Below are 21276 nucleotides of genomic sequence, written 5' to 3' on the forward strand. Positions count from 1 at the left end.
ACTGATCAGACCAAAGTTGTATTTTAGTAGCTTTGAGCATGTCTTTTTTATTAAACACCAACTGATAGACAGTAAACTACTGACAGCATGCAGTTTTTCCTTAGCCAGGCTACACAATTAAGATTGGAACTCTTTGGATCTTTCCCCTTTTAGTCCATATCAAGAATCAAAGGGCCACCTTACTTAGAGATGCATTTTCTTACTACCCAGAGAACATGACCCTTGGCATGCTTAGTGAAAATGGAATGTTCTTGTAAAAATATGTTTGGGAAACATTTAACACTCACTACCCTTTGGAAGAGACACATATAACAGTATAGCAAGATTCCTATAAGTCCTGCAGTAAAAACAGCTGGCTAACTTTAACATTCTTCAAATTTATTGGAAGTCTTTTTCCTACATGATAGTTAAAATTCTTCAGTGTGCTGTTGGGATGCAACCTAAGAAACACCCAAATTATCCTGCTTTGTAACTGTTGTCATGTTAAAAGTCTCATAACAACTAGAAAATTCAGCCTTCACTGTCTGAAAATAGCTAAAATTATGTGAATTTGAGATTGCCCAAAAGAGATAAGGCTCATGATTGTCCTAGGTAAAGTACCTTCTAACATGTCCACTCAGTAATAAATGTTGCTGTAACTATGGTTCATGGAAATATGTTTGTATTGACTGTGAGCACATGCAAGTAAGTGATCCGGCTTTCCAAATAACCCCAGCTCTAATCCTACACTGATCCATGAGCATGAGGTAATAGATAAAGTGTCATTTGATGATAATGGCCATAGCAGTATGTGAAAATCTCAGTCACCAAATGACATCATGGTGATTCATGAGGAAAGGCACATAAACATGAGCCAAGTGCAAATAATCAACTCAGTCCCAACTGGACAGGGATTGATTGATTGCCTAATAAAGTTTCCCTTTTTCCTGGCTATAAAATTAATATGTATTCATTGTGGAAATGTTTTCAAGGTAGAAAATATGAGCTATCTAAAACCTTATGACCTCTAAATAATCATGGTTAATATTCTAGTGTATTTTATCCCAGTGGGTTGGCTATGTACCTGTTTTTATATAGTTGAGAATACATGTGTATATACAAATAATTATCTCCATTCTTTTTGTGTATATCATAACATAAGCATGTTCCCAAGATATTACAAACTCTCCATAACCTTAACTCCTAATGACTACACTGCATGAATGTTCCATCATAGGTACAACCATACCCAATAACAACCATAGTCGCTTTCTTAGATAGCAAATAGATTAAAAGTTGCTCAGCTTTGTATAGAATTGTTGAATCATTATATTGTTCACCTGAAACCAATATAACCTTGTGCGTTAACTGGACAGGAATTTAAAAAAAGAAACAGTTGTTGCTTAGCTTCGTAAAAGGAAGCTGGAAGTCTAGAGAACATGAGATGACCATCTGGTCCATGAGTTAAAAGCACCAATGTATGTGCCTTTAATAGAAAGCTCCAGATAACATAGGATTTTTCCAGTCACTGTGGACTGTTCTGTAGAGACTGCAGCATCTCTTTGATTAGAAAGAACAAAAAATTTTATTCCTTAGTGTGAAAACCAGATGGTTCCCCAAACCCCAAATTCACATCTTTCCTCTGATTTTAGCTCCCCTGTCTCCTTCCCTTCCTGTTCCCAAACCCAATTCTTCATGTCCCATTTTCTCTTCAGAATTGGGCCTTTCCTCAGCTAGTAGTGGATTCCAGCAAAAAGGTAGCATTGTGTATATTAAAAAAGCATCCCAATTTTACTGAAAAGCAAGTTGGATAACAGAGGAGTGATCTCGCTTTCAAAAGTACTTATCATCTACATAAAATATAAAGTGTAAGTCAGGCTCCTATCTGTTAATTTTAAGTGTAAAAACTGCAGTTTTATCACCAAGATAGGAAATAAAAACTTTGTACTATCTCTCAAGGTAACCACATTCTGCCCATCATTTTAGTCAACTCACACCCAGAGCAAGAGCAAAAGCAGCTGCCTCCAGAACCAGGAAAAGAGCCCTAAGTTACACCTAGACTGGGAATTTAGGGCTGGCTCCGCCCAGTCTGGCCCCTCCATCCTGGGTCTCCCCCCAAGGTGGGGGTAGCTCCAGGAACTTCCACAGCCAAGGGTCTGAATCACACAGCTCAGGGGCCTGGGGTTCCAACAAAAACATCAAATACCTTTGAACTCTAGAATCTTTACTTCAAAACTTCACGTGTTATTTTCCATGAAGTGAAAAATCACAATGTCCTATATTCTAATATATTACTGTCTCTTCAGTGTATATTACAGTTTGAAATGTAGCTCCCTTAGCATAAGGGTTAAATTAAGAATAATAAAATATTCAAAATTATCTTCAGTTACTCCATCTGCAGTCACATCTGCCCAACTAAGGGAAGCATCCAGTCTCACATCTATTTTGTTTGTCCAGCATGGTGCTCTAAAAACTTGACTTTAAATGTTAGTTCTTGTTAACCATAGTTCATAACACTCCACACCCACCTTCCTCACTGGTTTAGAATCTCTGTCTGGCCTTTGTCTAAGCACATCAAAGAAACTCTTCTGAAAGTTCTTTGTGGAATCAGCCTGCTCCCACACCCCCACCACCACCCCTGGGGGTGTTAAACTAAGCTGCTCAGAAATTAGCCAGTCTTGGGGCGACTGGGTGGCTCAGTCAGTTAAGCGTCCATCTTCAGCTCAGGTCATGATCTCACCATTCTTGAGTTTGAGCCCCGCGTCAGGCTCTGTGCTGACAACTCAGAGCCTAGAGCCTGTTTCGGATTCTGTGTCTCCCTCTCTCTCTCCCTCTCTCTGCCCCTCCCCCACTCACACTGTGTACTCTTTCTCTCAAAAATTAATAAATGTTTAAAAAAATTAAAAGAAATTAGCCAATCTAAGGATTGACTTGAACATGGTGGCATCCTCTGACCCCCTCTAGAGCCTACTTCTTTAACTTTTCACCATCATTTGCTCAAGATGGTCTCTAGAATACAGCAATACCTCCCTTACTGGCCTGTGTAGACTCCCACAGTCAACTGCAGAGCATCCTGAGCTAATCTACTTCTGCCCCCAAACTCTGACCCTGCCCTGGCACAGCTCAGCAGGCAGCCTGATCTCCATAACTAAAGCCCTGTGGTCTTAAAGTCAGGGTGAGTTTGTTTCTGCTCTTCTCTGAAACATTCCTGGGTAGTTCTGCTGTTTCTCCTGTCCTTAGGTCCTCACTCTAAACATTTTTTTTTTAGTTTGAGGACCCCCTGCTTCCAGGCTCAAGCAATAACCATGGGCACTTTCTGAGGCCAGAGACCCTGAGCTCACAGAGCCATTCCCAATTCAAGTTTGGGGCTGTGGTCATCTCTTCAAGTAACCTCACCCTTAACCCAAGGCCTCTTCGAATTTTGGGTTACTTTAGAAACCTGAAACATGCAACAATAATCACATCATAATTTTGGCCAAGGGGCAAAGGGGACCATTTCCTCCTGTGGCCCATTTATTTACGGGAACCACAAAATCATAGGTATTTGAACCGAAAGAGACATTAGAGATCATTGGGTCTGACACCTTTACCCTACAGATGGAGAAACTGAAGTACAAGGGAGAGGAAGTCACTCGCCTAGATCTAGTCAGTTGAGAACAGTATCAAAAGTGTAGCTATTGTCTACCCATCCTTCATGGCCAGCTACTACACCACATGACAATTGACAATCTTTTAGGGCTCCACAAACCCTGGAGGGTTTTGCACTTTGCCAAAAATTCCTAATTATTCCTCTGTTTCAAAGTGGTGGTTCCTCGGTCCCACACTGTTGGGGTGAATGCAAACTGGTGCATCCACTCTGGAAAACAGTATTGTCGTTCCTCAAAAAGTTAAAAATAGAATTACCCTATGATCCAGCAATTGTACTACTAGGTATTTACCCAAAGGATAGAAAAATACTGATTTGAAGGGATACCTGCATCCCAATGTTTATAGCTGCATTATCAACAATAGCCAAATTATGGAAAGAGCCCAAATGTTCAGCAACTGATGAATGGATAGAGAAGATGTGATACACACACATGTACACACACACACACACACACACACACACACACACACACGAATATTACCCAGTCATCAAAAAGAATGAAATCTTGCCATTTGCAATGACATGGATGGAGCTAGAATGTATTATAGTAAGTGAAATAAGTCATAGAAAGACAAATACCATATGATTTCACTCAAATGTGGAATTTAACAAACAAGCATGGGATAGGGAAAGAGAGGCAAACCAAGAAACAGACTCTTAATGATGGAGAACAAACTGAGGGTTGATGGAGGGAAGTAGGTGGGGGGATGGCTAGATGAGTGAGGACACTTATTGTGATGAGCACTAGGTGTTGAATTTAAGTGTTGAATCACTAAATTCTACACCTGAAACTAATGTTAAACTGTATGTTAACTAACAGGAATTTAAATAAAAACTTGGAGAAAAAATAAAGTAGTGGTTCCCAAAATTCAATCCTCACTCTCACCATCTCTGGGATTTTTGTTTCATCTCTATATGACCTATGCTAGATATTATTGACTTAATATTTTTCTCTAAATTGACTCACTATTATTATTTAAATAGATTTATTTTAGAAGGAAATTTTATATTACTACCTTAAATGGAAAATAGTATTATTTTCTGTAAATAGGAACTGTATTTAAAATATTATCTTCCAGACTCCCCGTTTGTGCTTTAACCCCTCTTTATTAAAAGAGATCAGCAAATGTTAAGAAAAATGTAAAATAACACAAAACTGAGATACTTAAGAACGTTTTAAAATAATTTTAAAAATTATCTTTCTTTGTAAGTCATGCTATTTAATGGCTTATCATTTTTGCCACCAAAAATTGATAGTTTGTGTTAAAATGAAATTATGTTACCAGGGTCTGGGAATAAGGTTGAAATGGTCATTGGTGCCTATAATTTATGACCTATTATCACATTTACTGAACTTAAGGCTTCTTATCAAATAAAGCTACAAGATTTTGGTTTTTACACAACATAAGTAAAACCAGTGTTTCAAAACAGTTTTACTTGCCAGTAACTTAAATTATTCTTACTTTAAAGGTTTCATGGAAGATTTGAGAAAGTGTAAAATTATTTTCATGATTGGTGAGTAACAGCTCTCAAGTTTTCTAATGCAGTTGCTAATAAACAACTTGGTAGAAAAAAAAACTGTTCATTTCTTATTCTGCTTTGAATTCTGCCCCTTTTTCAGTTAGGAAATACCCTTGAGGCTTCTGGATTGTTGCTTTCATTTATGCAGTTTTATATTGTTTTTGGCTTTGTATCCTTACAGAATAGACAAAGTAAGACTCTAAGGAATGTCAGACTCCTGATTTTAGTTCCTCAGTAATAAAATACCTTATAATCCCATGAGTATGAAGAAGTCATATGCTAAAATCTAGCACATACATTTTCTGTTTGAACAATGAGCCACTGCTCACTAAACGAAATATATCAGCAACCACATATTCAAATATATTTCAGTAACCATACCCTGCATTCCATTTAGCTAATGGTAAGAAAACTTCATTTATTTTATGCCTCATACTGTGAACGTCGTTGGTAAATTAATTGTGGGATAAAATTCACCAGCATTTTCTAAGCACATACTGTGTTCCAGTTCATCTCACTTAATCCTTCCTCAATCCTATAGGTTGGTGGTCTATCTCTATTACATATCTGTTATACAGATAAGGACACTGAGACTCAGAAAGGTAAAGGGACTGGTCCAAGCTCACATAGCTAATGAGCGTGAGAACCGGCTATTCAGTTTTCCCCATGCAAATCAATGGGACTATTTGAGCAACAGTTATAATTGCCCAGAATAGCACCAAATATTGTCAAAGCACCTCCCAAAAGCTAGTACTTTTCCCTCTAAGTATTCAAGTCTTTAGAAAAGTTAATACACCTACCTTTTCATTTAAAAATTTTTTTCTATTCATATTCAGAAATAATGAAAAGGTCCACACATCTTCAATGGGTAGGAAAAAGAATAGTTATCGGCACCCAAGAAATATAATCATATAAACTTAGAATCTTGCACCCTAAAGTTGGAATGTTTCCTTGGAAATCTCTCACTAAGTCTCCCTCATTGTCAGATAAGGAAACTGAGTCCCAGAGGATTTAAGAGGTTTGATTAAGGTCATTTAACCAACTGGTGGCAGAGAGGAGACTAGGGCTGCAGTTTCCCGTCCCAGGGCTCACCCCATTCCACCACACAGTTGTGTGGGTTGTTACCCTGGACTGTCTCCCTCATTCAGTCCTCCATCCCATACATACTGAGGCCTAGACCCATTCTGGGCAGTGAGGGATCACAGAGCTTCCATCCTAGGTGAAAAGAAGAACTAATCAACTTATTATCACAAACTTAAGGAGACAAAACAGCCTGGATTGAGTGTCTGGGGTAGAAGTGGGTGATCAGAGTGATCAGGCAAGGCTTTCCTACAGAAGTGATATTTAAGCAGGAAACTGAAGGAGGAGAGCAGGCAACGCAACCGAAGGGATTAACAGAGGTGAGAGGAGGAGGAAGTGCATGTCTTAAGCAGTGAGAATTCTTGAGCCCAACCTGAGTTCTGTTTCTGAGCTGCTTGCCTCTTGTTGACCTTAACCATGGGAACTGGATGAACTCTTGCCACACTTTTTACATTCTTTTCAAAAAGTAAAAGTAAATTATTTCTACTCCTTACTGAAGAGAAACTCATCCTCCTAGTAGCAAAGAAAATTCCCCTTTCCACATAAACTTTAATCACTTTTCTCGCCATCAAGGCCATACACAATGAATTATATTCAGCTTTTATCTTAGGGGCCAAATTAGGAAGAGGAGAGACTCTTAACCCTGATGTTCAGTATCCAAAGAATGAGCCTTTATTATCACATAGAAATCTGTGTCTTTAATAATGTGATCCAAAAACAGCTTCTAAAAATAGTACAGCATGTTTTGTGATTGTTGTTATTTTCTCTGGCAGTAATATTATTTCAGAGTTACCAGTGGTTTAGCACTCGCAATTGAATTTCGAAAGATATTTTCAAATATCACTTCTATCTGTCTAGGTATAACTAAAGACCTTGGCTTACCTAAGTCCTGTGCCCTTCAGAAAATCAAATAGCACAATATAAAATCTTTGGCATCATACAAAGCTTGAAACCCCCAAGCGTCCACAGACTGCAGTCTAAAAACTGCTGCTCTGAATAAAGGTTTTTCTTATATTAACCAACTCTCCCATATTTTATCTTACTGGTCAGTTACTATTCTATTAAAGATTTCAGGTTACTGGTTAGGCAGTAGAAGGTGCAAAAACCACTGTGGTATGAGGAAAAATGATTGTTCTTCTAGGGCATTTAGGACTCTGCTTGAAAATTAAGTCTTTAGTTCTAAACACTTCCTTGACAGATGGCAGAGTGGTATTTGGGGGCTGTATTATTGCAGGTCAATTTGAAGCTCGTAAAAATACTCAGGATGTCATAGACACACCCATAACAGTTTTGATGAGTCTTAATAAACAAGAGTCCATTGGTTTCAGTGAAATAAGTGTGGTATTCCCTATATGAGAAGATGAGGTTGAATTTTTCACTTTTCAAATTATTGTCTTGACATCTACCAAGACAAGTGGGATTGAAATATTAGCCAAAAACCAGGTTGACAACTTTGCTGTTAGTCTGCAGATAAAAATTAATATTCCTAAAGCACTGCTCCCCTGCTTTAAAGTATCCTAGTTCCTTTTTGTCTATAGAGAGGTCCAAATTCTTCAGACTGACCTTCAAAGCTTTCTCCCCACTGGCCTCAATGTGCCTTCCCATCTCCCACTCCAACCCCATGTGAGTCTGTGGCTCCAACCCCACTTCCCTTGCTTTTGCCAGTCCTGTCACTTGAAATGTCTTCTCCCCCAGTTAATCATGCCCCAAGGTCAGGTTTAACTTGTAGCCCTGTGACATCTCTAATCACCAGCTTCTTCCTGTGTGCTCCTCCATCGTGTGTGTCTGCATCACTCATTTAGATACCCTGTAATGATTTAGGAAAACAAATATTTGTTGGAATAATGAATTCTTTAAGAACCAGTGTGGCCAGTTTCCATAACAACTGAAATAGCAGTTGGAATTCTTGGACTGGAACTGACAGGCAGGTTGCTGCTGCTGCTGTAGCTGTTCCTGGCAGGACAGTTTTCAGGTTAATTATGAGCCTAATCGACGCCCTGACTCCATTGTAGCTGCTACCCTCTCACCCAAAACAAGCAACACCAACTTCCCCCACCTCTGAGCAATTTCATATTCATTTGCAAAATAGTTTTCAGTCAGGGCAGTTAATAGCACCGACCGCCATCTGAGTGGAAAACATATTCAGGGAACGTGTACTGTCTGGACCAAAAGGAAAAGTGGCAAGGATGGATCTACTTAGCCCTTTGAATGTTGTGTGAATATTACCTTTGTTCATGAGGAAGACAGCTCAGTAGCTGTTCATAAAGAAGTACCTTCCACAGGATAGATAAGGGATCTCACAGGATCAGGCCAGTGATCAGAAGGATTGAAAAAGGTTCGATGGACTTTGGTAGTTCACACACAAGACATAAAAACCATGTCAATGTACATTATGTACAAGACTGGGGCTCATTCATTGCTGAAAACAGAAAATTCGTTGGATAATATAAAAATATCCCTTAAAGAGCCTCATTATGTCCCACTAACAGGCTCCTACAGTTTTCACAACCTTTTTGGTACATTTTTTTCCTTTCTCTCTCTCTCTCTCTCTTTTTATTTTTTTTTTAATCTCTTGATCATTATCTTGCTATTATCCAATCTATCTTGGCCTCCTTTTCCCTTCTGTGCTTTTCATAGCCTGCCTATGCCCAAAATGTGTCATAACCTGAATTCCCATTAATTCCTATCCAAAGCCTTGGTAGAAGTGCTTCAATTTGGAAAATCATCTGATTTTACAGGCGAGATGTGATACTAATGGCATAATGGTCAAGACATCATTCTGTGGCTTTAGCTTTCAGGATGTCGAGGACACAGATGGCTTTGTGTACCTTAGCATTAGTACTGACAAACTGCTTTTCAAGTAGTAAGCTTTGGGAGGTACTTTTATGATATTCAGTGTTATTTTGTGTATTTTTAACCTTGTGCAAACTAGTCCTCTTTATGTCCTTATGAAAAACTGTAGAAATGAGAATTTTTGCTTAAAACTCAATATTTTAATGCCCTGCCATTATTTCACTATAACTCTGATGTCATTTCATTGTTGCCGTGTTATCAAAGAATTTTGAATTAATTTAATCTTTAGAAAATACTTGCACCCCAGATGAAACATGTTTCATATTGATGCACATATTTGGTTAAATTTAAACTGAAAAGCAAAACTGATTGTTTTAACTTGATGCAGCTGTAAGAGAAGCCAGCATTCACTGAGCACTTAACACACACTAGGCACTGTACAAATAATGTTATCTTATTTAATGATTGTACCCTGTATAGGGTATGGATTATCACCATCCTGACATTGCAGGTAAGATGCTAGAAAGGTAAATAGTATACTAATAAGTGATGGATCTGGGGCTTGAAAGCTTGGGTTTTATCACTGGCAACAAATGCTGCCAATTGCTGTCCTTGAGGTGACAGGCTGATTTTATTTCTTTTCAAGAAAATGTCTGCCAGGGCACCTGGGTGGCTCAGTTGGGTAGGCATCCGACTTCAGCTCAGGTCATGATCTCACAATTTGTGAGTTCGAGCCCTGCATGGGGCTCTGTGCTGACAGCTCAGAGCCTGGAACTTGTTTCAGATTCTGTGTCTCCCTCCCTCTCTCTCCCTTGCCCACTTGTACTCTGTCTCTCTCAAAAATAAATAAACATTAAAAAGAAGAAGAAGAAGAAGAAGAAGAAGAAGAAGAAGAAGAAGAAGAAAATGTCTGCCATATACTCAAGTGTAAAAACCCATAGTTTATCTGCTAGCCCATCTTCCAGAAGATAAAAAATGGTTTTTAGCTTAAAAAGCAACTAGTTAAGCAACTCAAACAATCATAATGTTTTTCCTCAAGAAAACCATTAACCTACGTGTGGTAAAGTGCCTTGTGTAAACTTCACACAAAATATTAAAATGACATGTACTTAAGGGCTGAAATTAAATGAAATGAGTCTTTTATACTGCTTCATCAAGGACATTTTTAGGTAACACTGGCGTTTTCTTCCTTTTACTTTACTGTGAGTTCATGGTGATGAATATAGATCTAGTAGAATTGAATGCAGCTGTCTTGATGCATGCTGTGGTTTTGTAACAATTGCTTCTGTACCATTAGTGAAAAGCAATAGCCTGTAAGTGTTGTAATGGAAATAAGGGACTGTCCAAAATATACGAAAACACTAATTCAAAGAGATACATGCACCCCTATATTTATTGCAGCGTTACTTACAATAGCCAAATTATGGAAGCAGCCCAAGTGTCCATCAATAGATGAATGAATAAAGAAGATGTGCTGTAGGGGCACCTAAGTGACACAGTTGGTTAAGCCTCTGGCTCTTGATTTTGGCTTAGGTCATGATCCCAGGGTCATGGGTTGAACCCCATGTCTGGCTCCATTCTGAGTGTGGAGCCTGCTTAAGATTCTCTCTCTCTCTCTCTCTCTCTCTCTCTCTCTCTCTCTCTCCTTTGCCCCTCTCTCCCACTCGAACTCTCTCTCTTCTCTCTCTCTGATAAAAAATAAAAAAGAATAAGTTGTAGTGTATATACACTAGCACACACCATGGAATACTATTCAGACATAAAAAAGAATGAAATCTTGCTATTTGCAACAACATGGTTGGAGCTAGAGAGTATTACACTAAGCAAAATAAGTCAGAGAAGACAAACACCATATGATTTCAGTCATCTGTGGAATTTAAGAAGCAAAACAAATGAGCAAATGAAAAGGGGGGGGGGGGGGAGAGAGAGAGAGAGAGAGAGAGAGAGAGAAACCAAGAAACAGACTCTAACTATAGAGAACAAACTGATGGTTACCAGAGGGGAGATGGGGGGAAGGAAGGGTGAAATAGGTGATGGGGATTAAGGAGGGCACTTGTTCGGATGAGCACCAGATGTTGTATGGAAGTGTTTGAATCACTATATTGTACACCTGAAACTAATATAACACTGTATGTTCACTATACTTGAATTAAAATTTTTTAAAAAAGAAAATAGAGGACCCCCCAACATCTGTGGGCCACACTTTGAGAACCACCACCCTAGGACTAATTTAGGAAGGGGTTATGTTAAGCAGGTATATGAAACTCTAGACTTTGCATTTGGAAAATCTTAGAGGAGAAAATAGTTTTTTGTGCCTTGTTTTTCACTGGTCCTTTCAAAAGCAAATGTGAGCAAGGGGTCAGGGGTAAAGGGATACATCTACTGAAAGCCCATTTCTCTGGGCTGCTGTAGGCCTGGAAAAATTCTGAATGTTTCTGGGTAGCCAGTGTACGAGGGATGCCTGAAAGGAAAGGCTGGGTGCTAGTCAGAGGTGGGCAAAGGAGAATGTATCAGGAGGACCCACAGGAGACTCCAAAGCAAGGTCTGGATGGAGGTGGAAAGGGTGACCTCCAGGATCAACAGCAGTGGACTGGAGGAAAGGTGAAGAAAACCCTCCAGGTGGGAGAATAGCCCTGACATTGGAGATTGAACTTTGAACTTGAGTTAGTCCCATCAGGTCACTATGACAAAATACCATAGTCGGGTGGCTTATAAACAACAGAAACTCATTTCTCACAGTTCTGGAGGCTGGGAAGCCCAAGACCAAGGCCCTGGCAGATTTGATGTCTGATGAAGGCCTGCATACTGACTCATAGACAGCTATCTTTTCCTTGTAACCTCACATGTCAGAAGGGGTGAGGGAGCTCTCTGGGGCCTCTTTTAAAAGGCCACCAATCCTATTCATAAGGGTTCCACCCTTGTAATATAATCACCTTCCAAAGCCCCACCTCTTAATACCATCACACTGGGCCCTAGGATTTAACATAGATTTGGAGGGGACACCAACATTCAGTCTATAGCAGAAAATTGACTATCATGGTTATCAAAAATCATTAGATTAGATTAAGAAAACTCAGATGAGATTTGACTGAGTTTCTTAACTGAAACTGAGTTTCTAAACTGAGTAGTTTCTAAACTACTGAGTTTCTAAAATGAAAAAGGTAGCTAATCAGCTAGGCTGGGTTCACATAAAGAAATATGTCTCCATCTGACCACCAAGCCTGTGCTCTGCCCTAACTGAAACACCAGAGCTCTGCTCTGGACACAGACACATGATTGCCACAGCTCTTTCTCCCATGAGGGCATGTAGTTATTAAGGGACCTTTTGGCACTCTCCTGGCCTAAAACCTGTATTTTCAAAGTCCAGACCATTCAGGATGAGAGAGTAAAGGAAGAGAGACATTGGGCCACTTTCCAAGAGAGCCTCAAATGCATTTACAAACCAATGGGATATCTTTCTGATGTTGAAGAAATGTAGGCATTGTGTGCTAACAATGAACCTACTTTGTCATAGACTCTAAGTCTGAAGTTCTCTTTTGGCCAGCAAAAGAATGGGATGCAGGAGGAAAATCAAGAGATGGCTAATGCCTTGAAAAGATAAGAGGCCCAAATAAGGGTCCTTGCCCCATTTTTTATTAGGATCAGAAGGCTTAAAAACATGGCAATAGACGTGCACAAAGAGACAATGAATCTGTGAACATTAACTTGTGGACATGAAGGAAAGGGAGTCTTGAAGATATTCAGGGTTAGGGGTTTGGGTTCATACAAAACAAAATATTGGTGCCAGGCAGTCGAGCAGAAGGTTGTTTACAGCAGACAGGAGGCACCACCTCTGTTTATCTTAGCTAGCCTAGGGGATGAGACAGGTAGGACAAATAACCTGTTTATCTTAGCTAGCTTAGGGGATGAGACAGGTAGGAAATAACAAGGCACTTTTTCTTTTATTAATCATCTCCACTTTGGGCTGCTTCATCTGCAGCACAGGAGTCTATAGCCCAATTTACCTGTTTACCTAACTTGGTCCTTCCCTCCTGTGAAAGCAGCTTTCTGCTATAGTACTAAATTGGGGGTCACATCCACCCGGAATACCTAATCTTACTTATTTCATATACCTATGTATTGGGTGCCTTTGCACCTCCCTATTTTGTTTACCCAAACTCGAGTATGAACATCCTATGGCTTTGTACTTCTTTATACCTTGTTAACCCATTGGTGTAAGCCTGGGGGATTCTTAAGCTTATTCCTCACACTACTTAATTACATAAACCTTTTCACTACAAAAATGCTCTAAGTAATGTTGAACTAGAACAAAACATTTTCTTCATTTAACCAGACCAGACCTCTACAAAAGGCTTACTATGCTTAAAGAACTATGGGATTCAAAAAGACATTAAACAGTCCTTGGAATACTGCATGACATGGCAGAAGCACAGGGATTTTTCCATGTTTTTTTTTTAAATGATTTCCTCAAGAAGGGAATGTTGCTGAGTCAATTCAGTCATCCAGACGGGCCAATTATTGCTAAACGGAAAAGTGCCCAAGTAAGTGAGTTTTACCAAGGAAAGTGTTTGGAGACCTCACACCATCATATACATTGTCTCCCTACCCATTTCTTGAAATCTTTTTGGAAGCACCATTAACTTACCAACAGAGTCACCTGGTGAAGACTGAGTTACTCAACCTGTTCACTTAAAAGCACATCTCCAGGTCTGACTCACTGAAAGCTTCTTTTGCTTGTTCTGAGACCCACTAAGCATGACCAATGGTACAGACTTTAGAAGGACCCAGCACTGGAAATGAGAGACTACCCAAAACCTTGTGTTTATATCTAACCTCTGTGTGCCCTTGGCCCAATCCCTTAGCCTCTCTGGATTTCTTTTAAAATGGCAAAATGATATTTGTTTTCTTTTCACCCCAAATTTGAGCAGCCAGTGAGTCGATACGTTGATAACTGTTCTCTTAATTGGAAGCATGTGCAACAGAGACATAGCCCCAAGGAAGTGAAGTATGAAGGCAACTGAAAAAGTCAAAGTCTTCATCTTCTACCCCCCAAATATTTATTTTAATTACCTAATAATAGTATTAAAACTAACATATACTGGTCACTTACTATGTTCTAGGTACTGTGCTGCCTTTTTACATATTATCTTATTTATTTCTCACACCAATCACCAGTACTCATGTTTTTCCCCATTTTACAGATGAAGAAGTAGCAACTCAGAAGATTAAGGAACTTCCCAAGGTTACACTGTTAAAAAATGGGACTCACACTCAGTTTCTCAGACTTCAAAGCCCACGATTTAAAAGTGTATACAGATATGTAGTAAGGAGAGAAGGTGGGAGTAGTGTGGGTGGGGGAAGAGCTTGCCATAATTATTTGAATAAATGCCCCAATTTTCTATTTTACTTTGTTCCTGTATATCTAGCTATTGATGTCTGAAAGCAAAGACAAAATAATAAGACATCAAATGAATATTGGTGAAATAGTCCTCTGTGTGCCTCAGCATGTTTCTGCCAATTATTTGCAATTCCATAATAACTTCAAAACAGGAAACAATTTGAAGCCATAAAAGTATGTGAACCATTCTGAACACTGCCCCACCCACCCAAAGCACATCAATTTTGAAATACACACTGCATCTTTTACTAAGAAGGCATATCATGGGTATCTTTTTTATGAGCATTACCAAAAGTATTTCAGAGAGCCAAGGGCAACAATGAGCAAGTGTTTGAGAATGTGATTCTGGGTACATCTGAAGGAACCTAGTGCTTTTGAGATTTTCTTTGTGGGTTGGATAGAGTACCTGGACCACATATTGATCTCAAACAATGGCTTAGTTTAGAGGTAGAGGGAAAAAATAGCCTAGGCCAGGGGATCTACAGACTTCCAGGGGGCTGTATACAATTCCCTAATGATAAAAATATTCTCTCACTGCTATATTAAAATTTTCCATTAGCTATATACTCCTTTGGGTAATTTTCATTAATTCATTTGATTTTTATTGAGTTTCTGCTATATATCAGCAAAATGATGGGCCTCATCATACAAAAATGAAAGATGAGGCTCCCTAATCTCAAGGAGCTCATGTTGTAGGGAGGAAGCAAACAAACAGCACAGCTTGGTACAGTACATGCAGTGGCAGCAACATAGGTAATGGAAAGAAAGACTAAAGTGGGCATGCAGGGGTAAAAGGGGACATCAGAGCTGAGTCCTGAGAAAGAAAAGGAATTGGCCAAGTGGTAAGTGGAAAAAAAGTTGGAGTCCATGGCAAGGAGAGGGAACAAGTGTGCAAGAGAGAGCCTCAGAGGCGAGGGGGCAGGAAGCGGTGAGAGGCAGAGCTGGAAACAGACTCAGGGTCCAGGGCATGAAAGGCTGAGAACACAAGGCTAACAAATATAAACTTCAGCCTGTAGCAATGGGGAGCTGTCAAGGCTTTTATTCTGTCACATGTCACCAAATTTGGATTTCAGAAAACACACTCTGGAAGCAGTGAGAGGGAGCCTAGGCTGCAGCAGGGAGGCCAGCTAGGAGGTCAGATGGATGGTCATGCAGGTGAGGAACAAGGAATCAGTTGAAGTGAAAAAGAAGAAACAGATCCAAAAGGTCTTAGGAAATAGAATCAACAGGACGGGGGCGCCTGGGTGGCGCAGTCGGTTAAGCGTCCGACTTCAGCCAGGTCACGATCTCGCGGTTCGTGAGTTCGAGCCCCGCGTCAGGTTCTGGGCTGATGGCTCAGAGCCTGGAGACTGTTTCCGATTCTGTGTCTCCCTCTCTCTCTGCCCCTGCCCCGTTCATGCTCTGTCTCTCTCTGTCCCAAAAATAAATAAACGTTGAAAAAAAAAATTTAAAAAAAAAAAAAAAAAAAAAAAAAAAGAATCAACAGGACGTAAAGATCCATTTTGTTTGGGTGAACAAGAAGAAAACTAGCATGACTCGGAAATGGCTAGTTCAGGGGCTCCTGGGTGGCTCAGTTGGTTAGGTGTCCAGCTTTGGCTCAGGCCATGATCTCAGGGCTCATGGGTTTGAGCCCTGCATCAGGCTCTGTGCTGACAGCTCAGAGCCTGGAGCCTGCTGCGAATTCTGTGTCTCCCTATCTTCTCTCTCTGCCCCTCACGCGTGCTCTCTCTTTCTCTCTCTCTATCAAAAAATAAATGTTAAAAAAATTTTTTAAAGAAGTGGCTAGTTTAGATGACCAGGTGAATGGAGGTGTCATTCAAGAATATAAGGAATGTGGAGAAGAAATGGGTTTTGAGAAAGTGATGAAATGTGTTCACACAGTTTAAGATAGAAATGCTAAAAAAAAAAAAAAAAAAAGATTGAGATGCTAATGAGACATCCATCAGTTAACGTCATTAAACAAGAGGGTTTTGAAATCCAGTACCCAAAATAACAAGTTGTGGCTGTAGACACAGATGTAGAATTCACCAGGATATCAATGGCAGTGAAACCACGCATGTGCAAGGGATCAGCCAGGGAGCTTAGGGACAGTGAGCATGGAGGAAGGCTGAGACCAGGAGTCTGGGAAACACCTGTGCCAGAGCCAAAGGAGGAGAGAACAGCAAGGAAAGCAGAATAGCAAGAGCAAATGGTGTCACAGAAAGCAAGGAAGGAGAGAGTTTCCATGTCGGAAAAGTTAAGTTAAAAAGCAATGAGAATTGTCTGTTAGGTTTGGCAACCGCAGAATTACTGGTGACTTTGGTGAGAGCAGTTCCAGTGGAACAGAAAGGAGTAAAGCCAGCTGGCTGAGGGGCAAATGGGAGGTGAGGAAGTGAGGATACATTTAGACTATACTTGCGAGAAATTTGACTCTGGGAGAAAGCAAAGACTTAGGGCAGTAACTAAGGGAAAGGTCAAAAGTGGGTATGAGAGAGTCAAACATATTTGTATATATAGAGAGAGGCAGTAAACCATCTAGATAAGTGTGTGACCTACTTGAGTTCACATGCCAGCTCCACTCTGACCTTGGGCAACACTCTTACACCCACTCTTCCTCAATTTTCTCACCTGTCATGTGGAAGTAATGATTTTATCTAGGTCATAGTGTTGATGCGAGGATGAAATGAGTTAACACATGTCACAGCGCTCCTAGTATATATTCAACAAGCATTAGCTATTACTACAACTATTATATGGTTAGTGAGGAGAGACAGCCAATAAAAAAGAGAGGATCCTGAGAAAGGAGGGGGGACAGCTAGGATAGGATCAGAAGTGCCTTGGAATGAGGAAAGGATACCTCCAGGATAGGGATGCATGACAGGTTAAAAGGTTGGGTGTTCATCTATCTGTTTCTGGTGTCACTTGTTAAAATTATACATTCCCTTAAGGGATTGACCTGTTATGCAGTGTTTTACCTGGAGCAACTGTGGTTGGCTGGGATCAAGACAAGTTGAAGTGGGAAAGTATCTCTTGGGCCTTGGGCTTACACCTGCCTTTTGACTGCCATTTCCTCTTGTAGACACCTTCTTGCAGTTGGTTACAACACAACACAGATTTTACTGTAGGATGCTGTATTTAGCCTTGAGGCATAAAGCAGAATAACAAGCCAGTGATTAAAGGGGCAGTAACTGTTTTGGCTTTTCCAAATGTAACATTCCCAAAGTATTTCCCTCTCATTTTTCTCTAGACTCGAGAACCAAGAGTCTCAGAGCATCTTTATAGTTGTAAATGAAACATATTTAAACCAACCATTAGGTGGTCGTGTCAATGAAAGACTCTCCTCTTATAACTGAGTGGAGCTGTTTTGTGTTAACAGGACATAGTCCTGTGACCCAGTTGATTTTTTTTTCATACTGTCTGCGGCACTGCCTCTGAAGGCAGTGTTCCTCATGGTTCTACTTTGCTTTGAGGAATGCCTTCTACCAGAAAATGGATCACCATGTCAATGCCACATACCTGCCCATCCATGCCAGCCAAGTGACCTCAGCTTAAAGTGGAAGGAACTTATTTGGTCCAATTACATATTTCCCTGAATGGACTAACTCTTATAGTAAAAGCATGGAAAGCTGGCATGGACAGAGCCCCAAGTAGAACACAGTCTTATTTTTCTTGGAAACCCTCAACTTGGTCTGGGTGGACCCATTGAGGCAAGCTCTGAGACAGCCTCTCATTCCAACATTTGTTGTTGAGAGAGTAAGAGAATATTAAGAAGTGAGAAACCTGGCTGAGTCCAGCCAAAAGTCTCCTAGAGTCTACTCCTGGAGACCCCTTCCACTGACCACTTTCTTGAAGGCAGTGATGGCCATTGATTGGAGAATAGTTTTTACTAAATTTCCTAGAAGACAGAGACCATGCCCTTTCTTTTCTTTTTTTTTTTTCTTCTTTCTGCAGCACCTATCAGGATACCTGGCACTTAGTAGGCATTTGATACATATCTTTAGAAAAAATGAATGAATGGAATGAAATGGAATGGAAGATATAAAGACTTCATTGTCAGAGAAGTAAATGTGTTAACTTGTCTTCTACCAATACCCATCTCAGAGTCATAATGATAACAGCAGAGGTTTCAAGTAAAATGACAGGGCTTGGCCATTTTTAAGAACCAACCATAACTAAAAGACTCTTCCTCTGGATGGGTCCTGAAAAATCAATATGGAGTCTTTATAATGTCTTCCTGGCCCTTTCCCACAAAAACAAAATAAAAAAATGCATGCCTTTGGTAAATTTTGCTGAGTAAGGTAGCATGTAGCTTCCATATCAGAATCAAGTTCCAGTCCACCACCAGGTAACTGGCATAGATGCCAGGAAACAAAATACGAAACAAATAGCTAGAAAATCATTGACCTTGATGGTACTGATTATGCGTTTTACCACCATTCAAAGAAGGGAATATAGACTAGAGTTGATTTGTTAAACTGTCATTGAAGATGCAAGAAAAGGAAAGCAAGAAAAGGAGGATTTTTTTTTTAAATTTTTAATGTTCCCATCCCTCAAGGGGATTATAATCTATTTGATGAAGCAAGAATTGATGCTTATAAAAACTTTAGAACTAATACAAGACAGTGTACAGTTAACTGACAAAGGAACTATTTAGTCAGTATTAGCAGGGATTAAGAAGACAAAGAAAGCACAATGGCTGAATGGATGGGAGCCCCTTCCTGGGGAAGCTGAGAACCAAGGAGAGCCTCAGAGAATGGATGGGATCCCCTAGGCTTGAGAGAAGGCTGAAGAGAGAGGGATCCCAAAAAGGGAGATTTTGAGTAGGGAACAAATAACAGTAGTAGGAATATGCCCTTCATGGCCCAGGAACAGGAAGAAGATGGACCAAACCATGGAAGCCCTGGATGCTGAGAAATAATGTGATATTGACCAAGGATGAGTCCAGGGCTGGTGAACAGACAGGAAGCACCAGAAGGGAAAAACTGCCCTTGATGAACTTGCTCTACTTTCATCATTTCCCACTCCCTCTCTTCTGTTAGGATACATGCAGCCAAAATCTCTCCCAAAACAGATTACTAGAATTTTTTTTAATTTAAGGACTTTATATTTATTTATAAAAAATAATATGTCTTTATTCTAGAAAACATGTATTAGCAATGACAAATCACCCAAAATCCCAAAGCTTAACAATGAGTATTATTAAGATTTTGATTTATATCCCTCTTAATGTTTTTCTATGTATGTATTTTTAAAATATATATTTTTCATCAAAATTAGATCATGCAACTCTAAAACCTACTTTTTATACTTAACAAAATATCTTAAGGGCCTTTCCAAGATTGTAGAGCTGAATATACAATGTTGTATCTTAAAGTTTTCTTGTAATTGAACTGAAACAGAAAAACAGGAAAGCACTCAAATCATGAGTGTTTAGCTTGATAAATTTTCCCTGAGTGGACACATTCATCTTATCCATATGCAGATCAAGAAATCGAACATTACCAACATCCCGGAATGCTCCTTGCCCCCCTTCTATTCACTTCCCCCTGCGAGGAATACCATAGATATTTTTGAGTTTTATATAAATGGAATCATTCTGTATGTATTTGTATCTGTCTTCTTTCAATACATCATTTTAATGACCACGTACACTATTCCTTTGAATCACTATAATTTATTCAGTTTCTTCCTATTGTCATGCATTTTCCCCCAGTTTTTTGCTTTCATTAAAAATTCTGTAATGAATACCTATGTAACTAAACAGTGATTTTTCCCCTTACAATAAATCCACTGACATAAAAAAGTTTAAGACTTTTGACTTATGTTACCAGATTGCCCTTCAGAAAGATTATACCAATTTTATATTCCCATCACAGCATATAAGACTTCCAATTTCCGTGATTTGGTCCAAAATTGAACACAAAACCCCAGACATAATCCAACTAACATCCACCACAAACGTCCCTACCGGTCTTAAATATCCTCACTTCCTTTTATAGTACATAAATAGACTGCAAGTACAAATATTCTCTGAATTCTCTGACAAAGACAAAAACATGGAGTGGTAGTGCTGGAAATGACCTTGGAATTTACCTAGTCCAACAAGCTTGTTTTCAGATGAGAATACAGAAGCCCAAAGAGGAGAAATGTCAGTGGAGACAGATTCCCAGTGAAAAATGAACCAGAAAACCACGAGTAGAAAAAAAGCTGCAAAGAAATAAAACAAAATGTATTTCTGGCAGTTACCTTTGGGAAGTAGGATTATGGGAGACTTTTCTTCTTTTTGCTTTTCCAAATTATTTAAATCTTCAGTAAGGAGCATATATTTCTTTGACAGAGAAAAATCATTTTCTTTAAAAGAAGGAAAGAGAAAGAAGGAAATGTAGAAAGGAGAGGCTGAGTTTGTAAATTACCTACTATATTCACTTAATGCATGCCTAAGATCCCAGCGTGAGGTGGACTGCAAAAGAGGAAAAATGGTGGCTTGATAAGTTTAAGATGAATTTGGAAGAGGCAGAGTACTCTAGAACAATGAATTCTCAGAATTTAGAGGCCTAAATACGAAAATCCTGACTGAAACAGCTTTTGGAAGGCTCTAGTTTATAAGCTTGGTGAGTCAGGTCTGCAACAGGCCCTAGAGACCTCTGGGTGAAGAAGAAAAGGACCAGTTTTTTAGTAGTATTTTCTCATGAGCAGGTTGGAAATCCTGTCTCTGTCTTTGTTTGGAGATGGAGTTAGAATGGATATGGGGCTGGGATGGAGATGGGGGTGGGATGGAATGGAGTTGGTGTAAGCATGGGGATGTGGTTGGGATAGAGATGGGATTAGGTTGGATATGAATTTAGGATGGAAATTGGTTTGTACTAAGAGCTATAGG

The 21276-nt window shown here is 39.6% G+C and overlaps 1 protein-coding gene across 3 annotated transcripts in view; it reads left to right on the forward strand.

Annotated features, from left to right (window-relative positions):
- The window catches only part of AK5 (adenylate kinase 5), a 264423-nt gene that overhangs the window by 183428 nt on the left and 59719 nt on the right, over positions 1-21276 (forward strand). For 2 of the 3 annotated variants that reach the window (XM_043575316.1, XM_043575314.1), the window contains exon 10: positions 5099-5143. The exons of the other annotated variant lie outside the window; for it this stretch is intronic. In XM_043575316.1, coding sequence (XP_043431251.1) covers positions 5099-5143 — 45 coding nt within the window. The remainder of the gene's footprint in view (positions 1-5098; positions 5144-21276) is intronic. 3 annotated transcript variants of the gene reach the window in all.

This window comes from Prionailurus bengalensis, chromosome C1 (genome assembly GCF_016509475.1).
Source record: "Prionailurus bengalensis isolate Pbe53 chromosome C1, Fcat_Pben_1.1_paternal_pri, whole genome shotgun sequence".
Taxonomy (NCBI): Eukaryota; Metazoa; Chordata; class Mammalia; order Carnivora; family Felidae; genus Prionailurus; species Prionailurus bengalensis.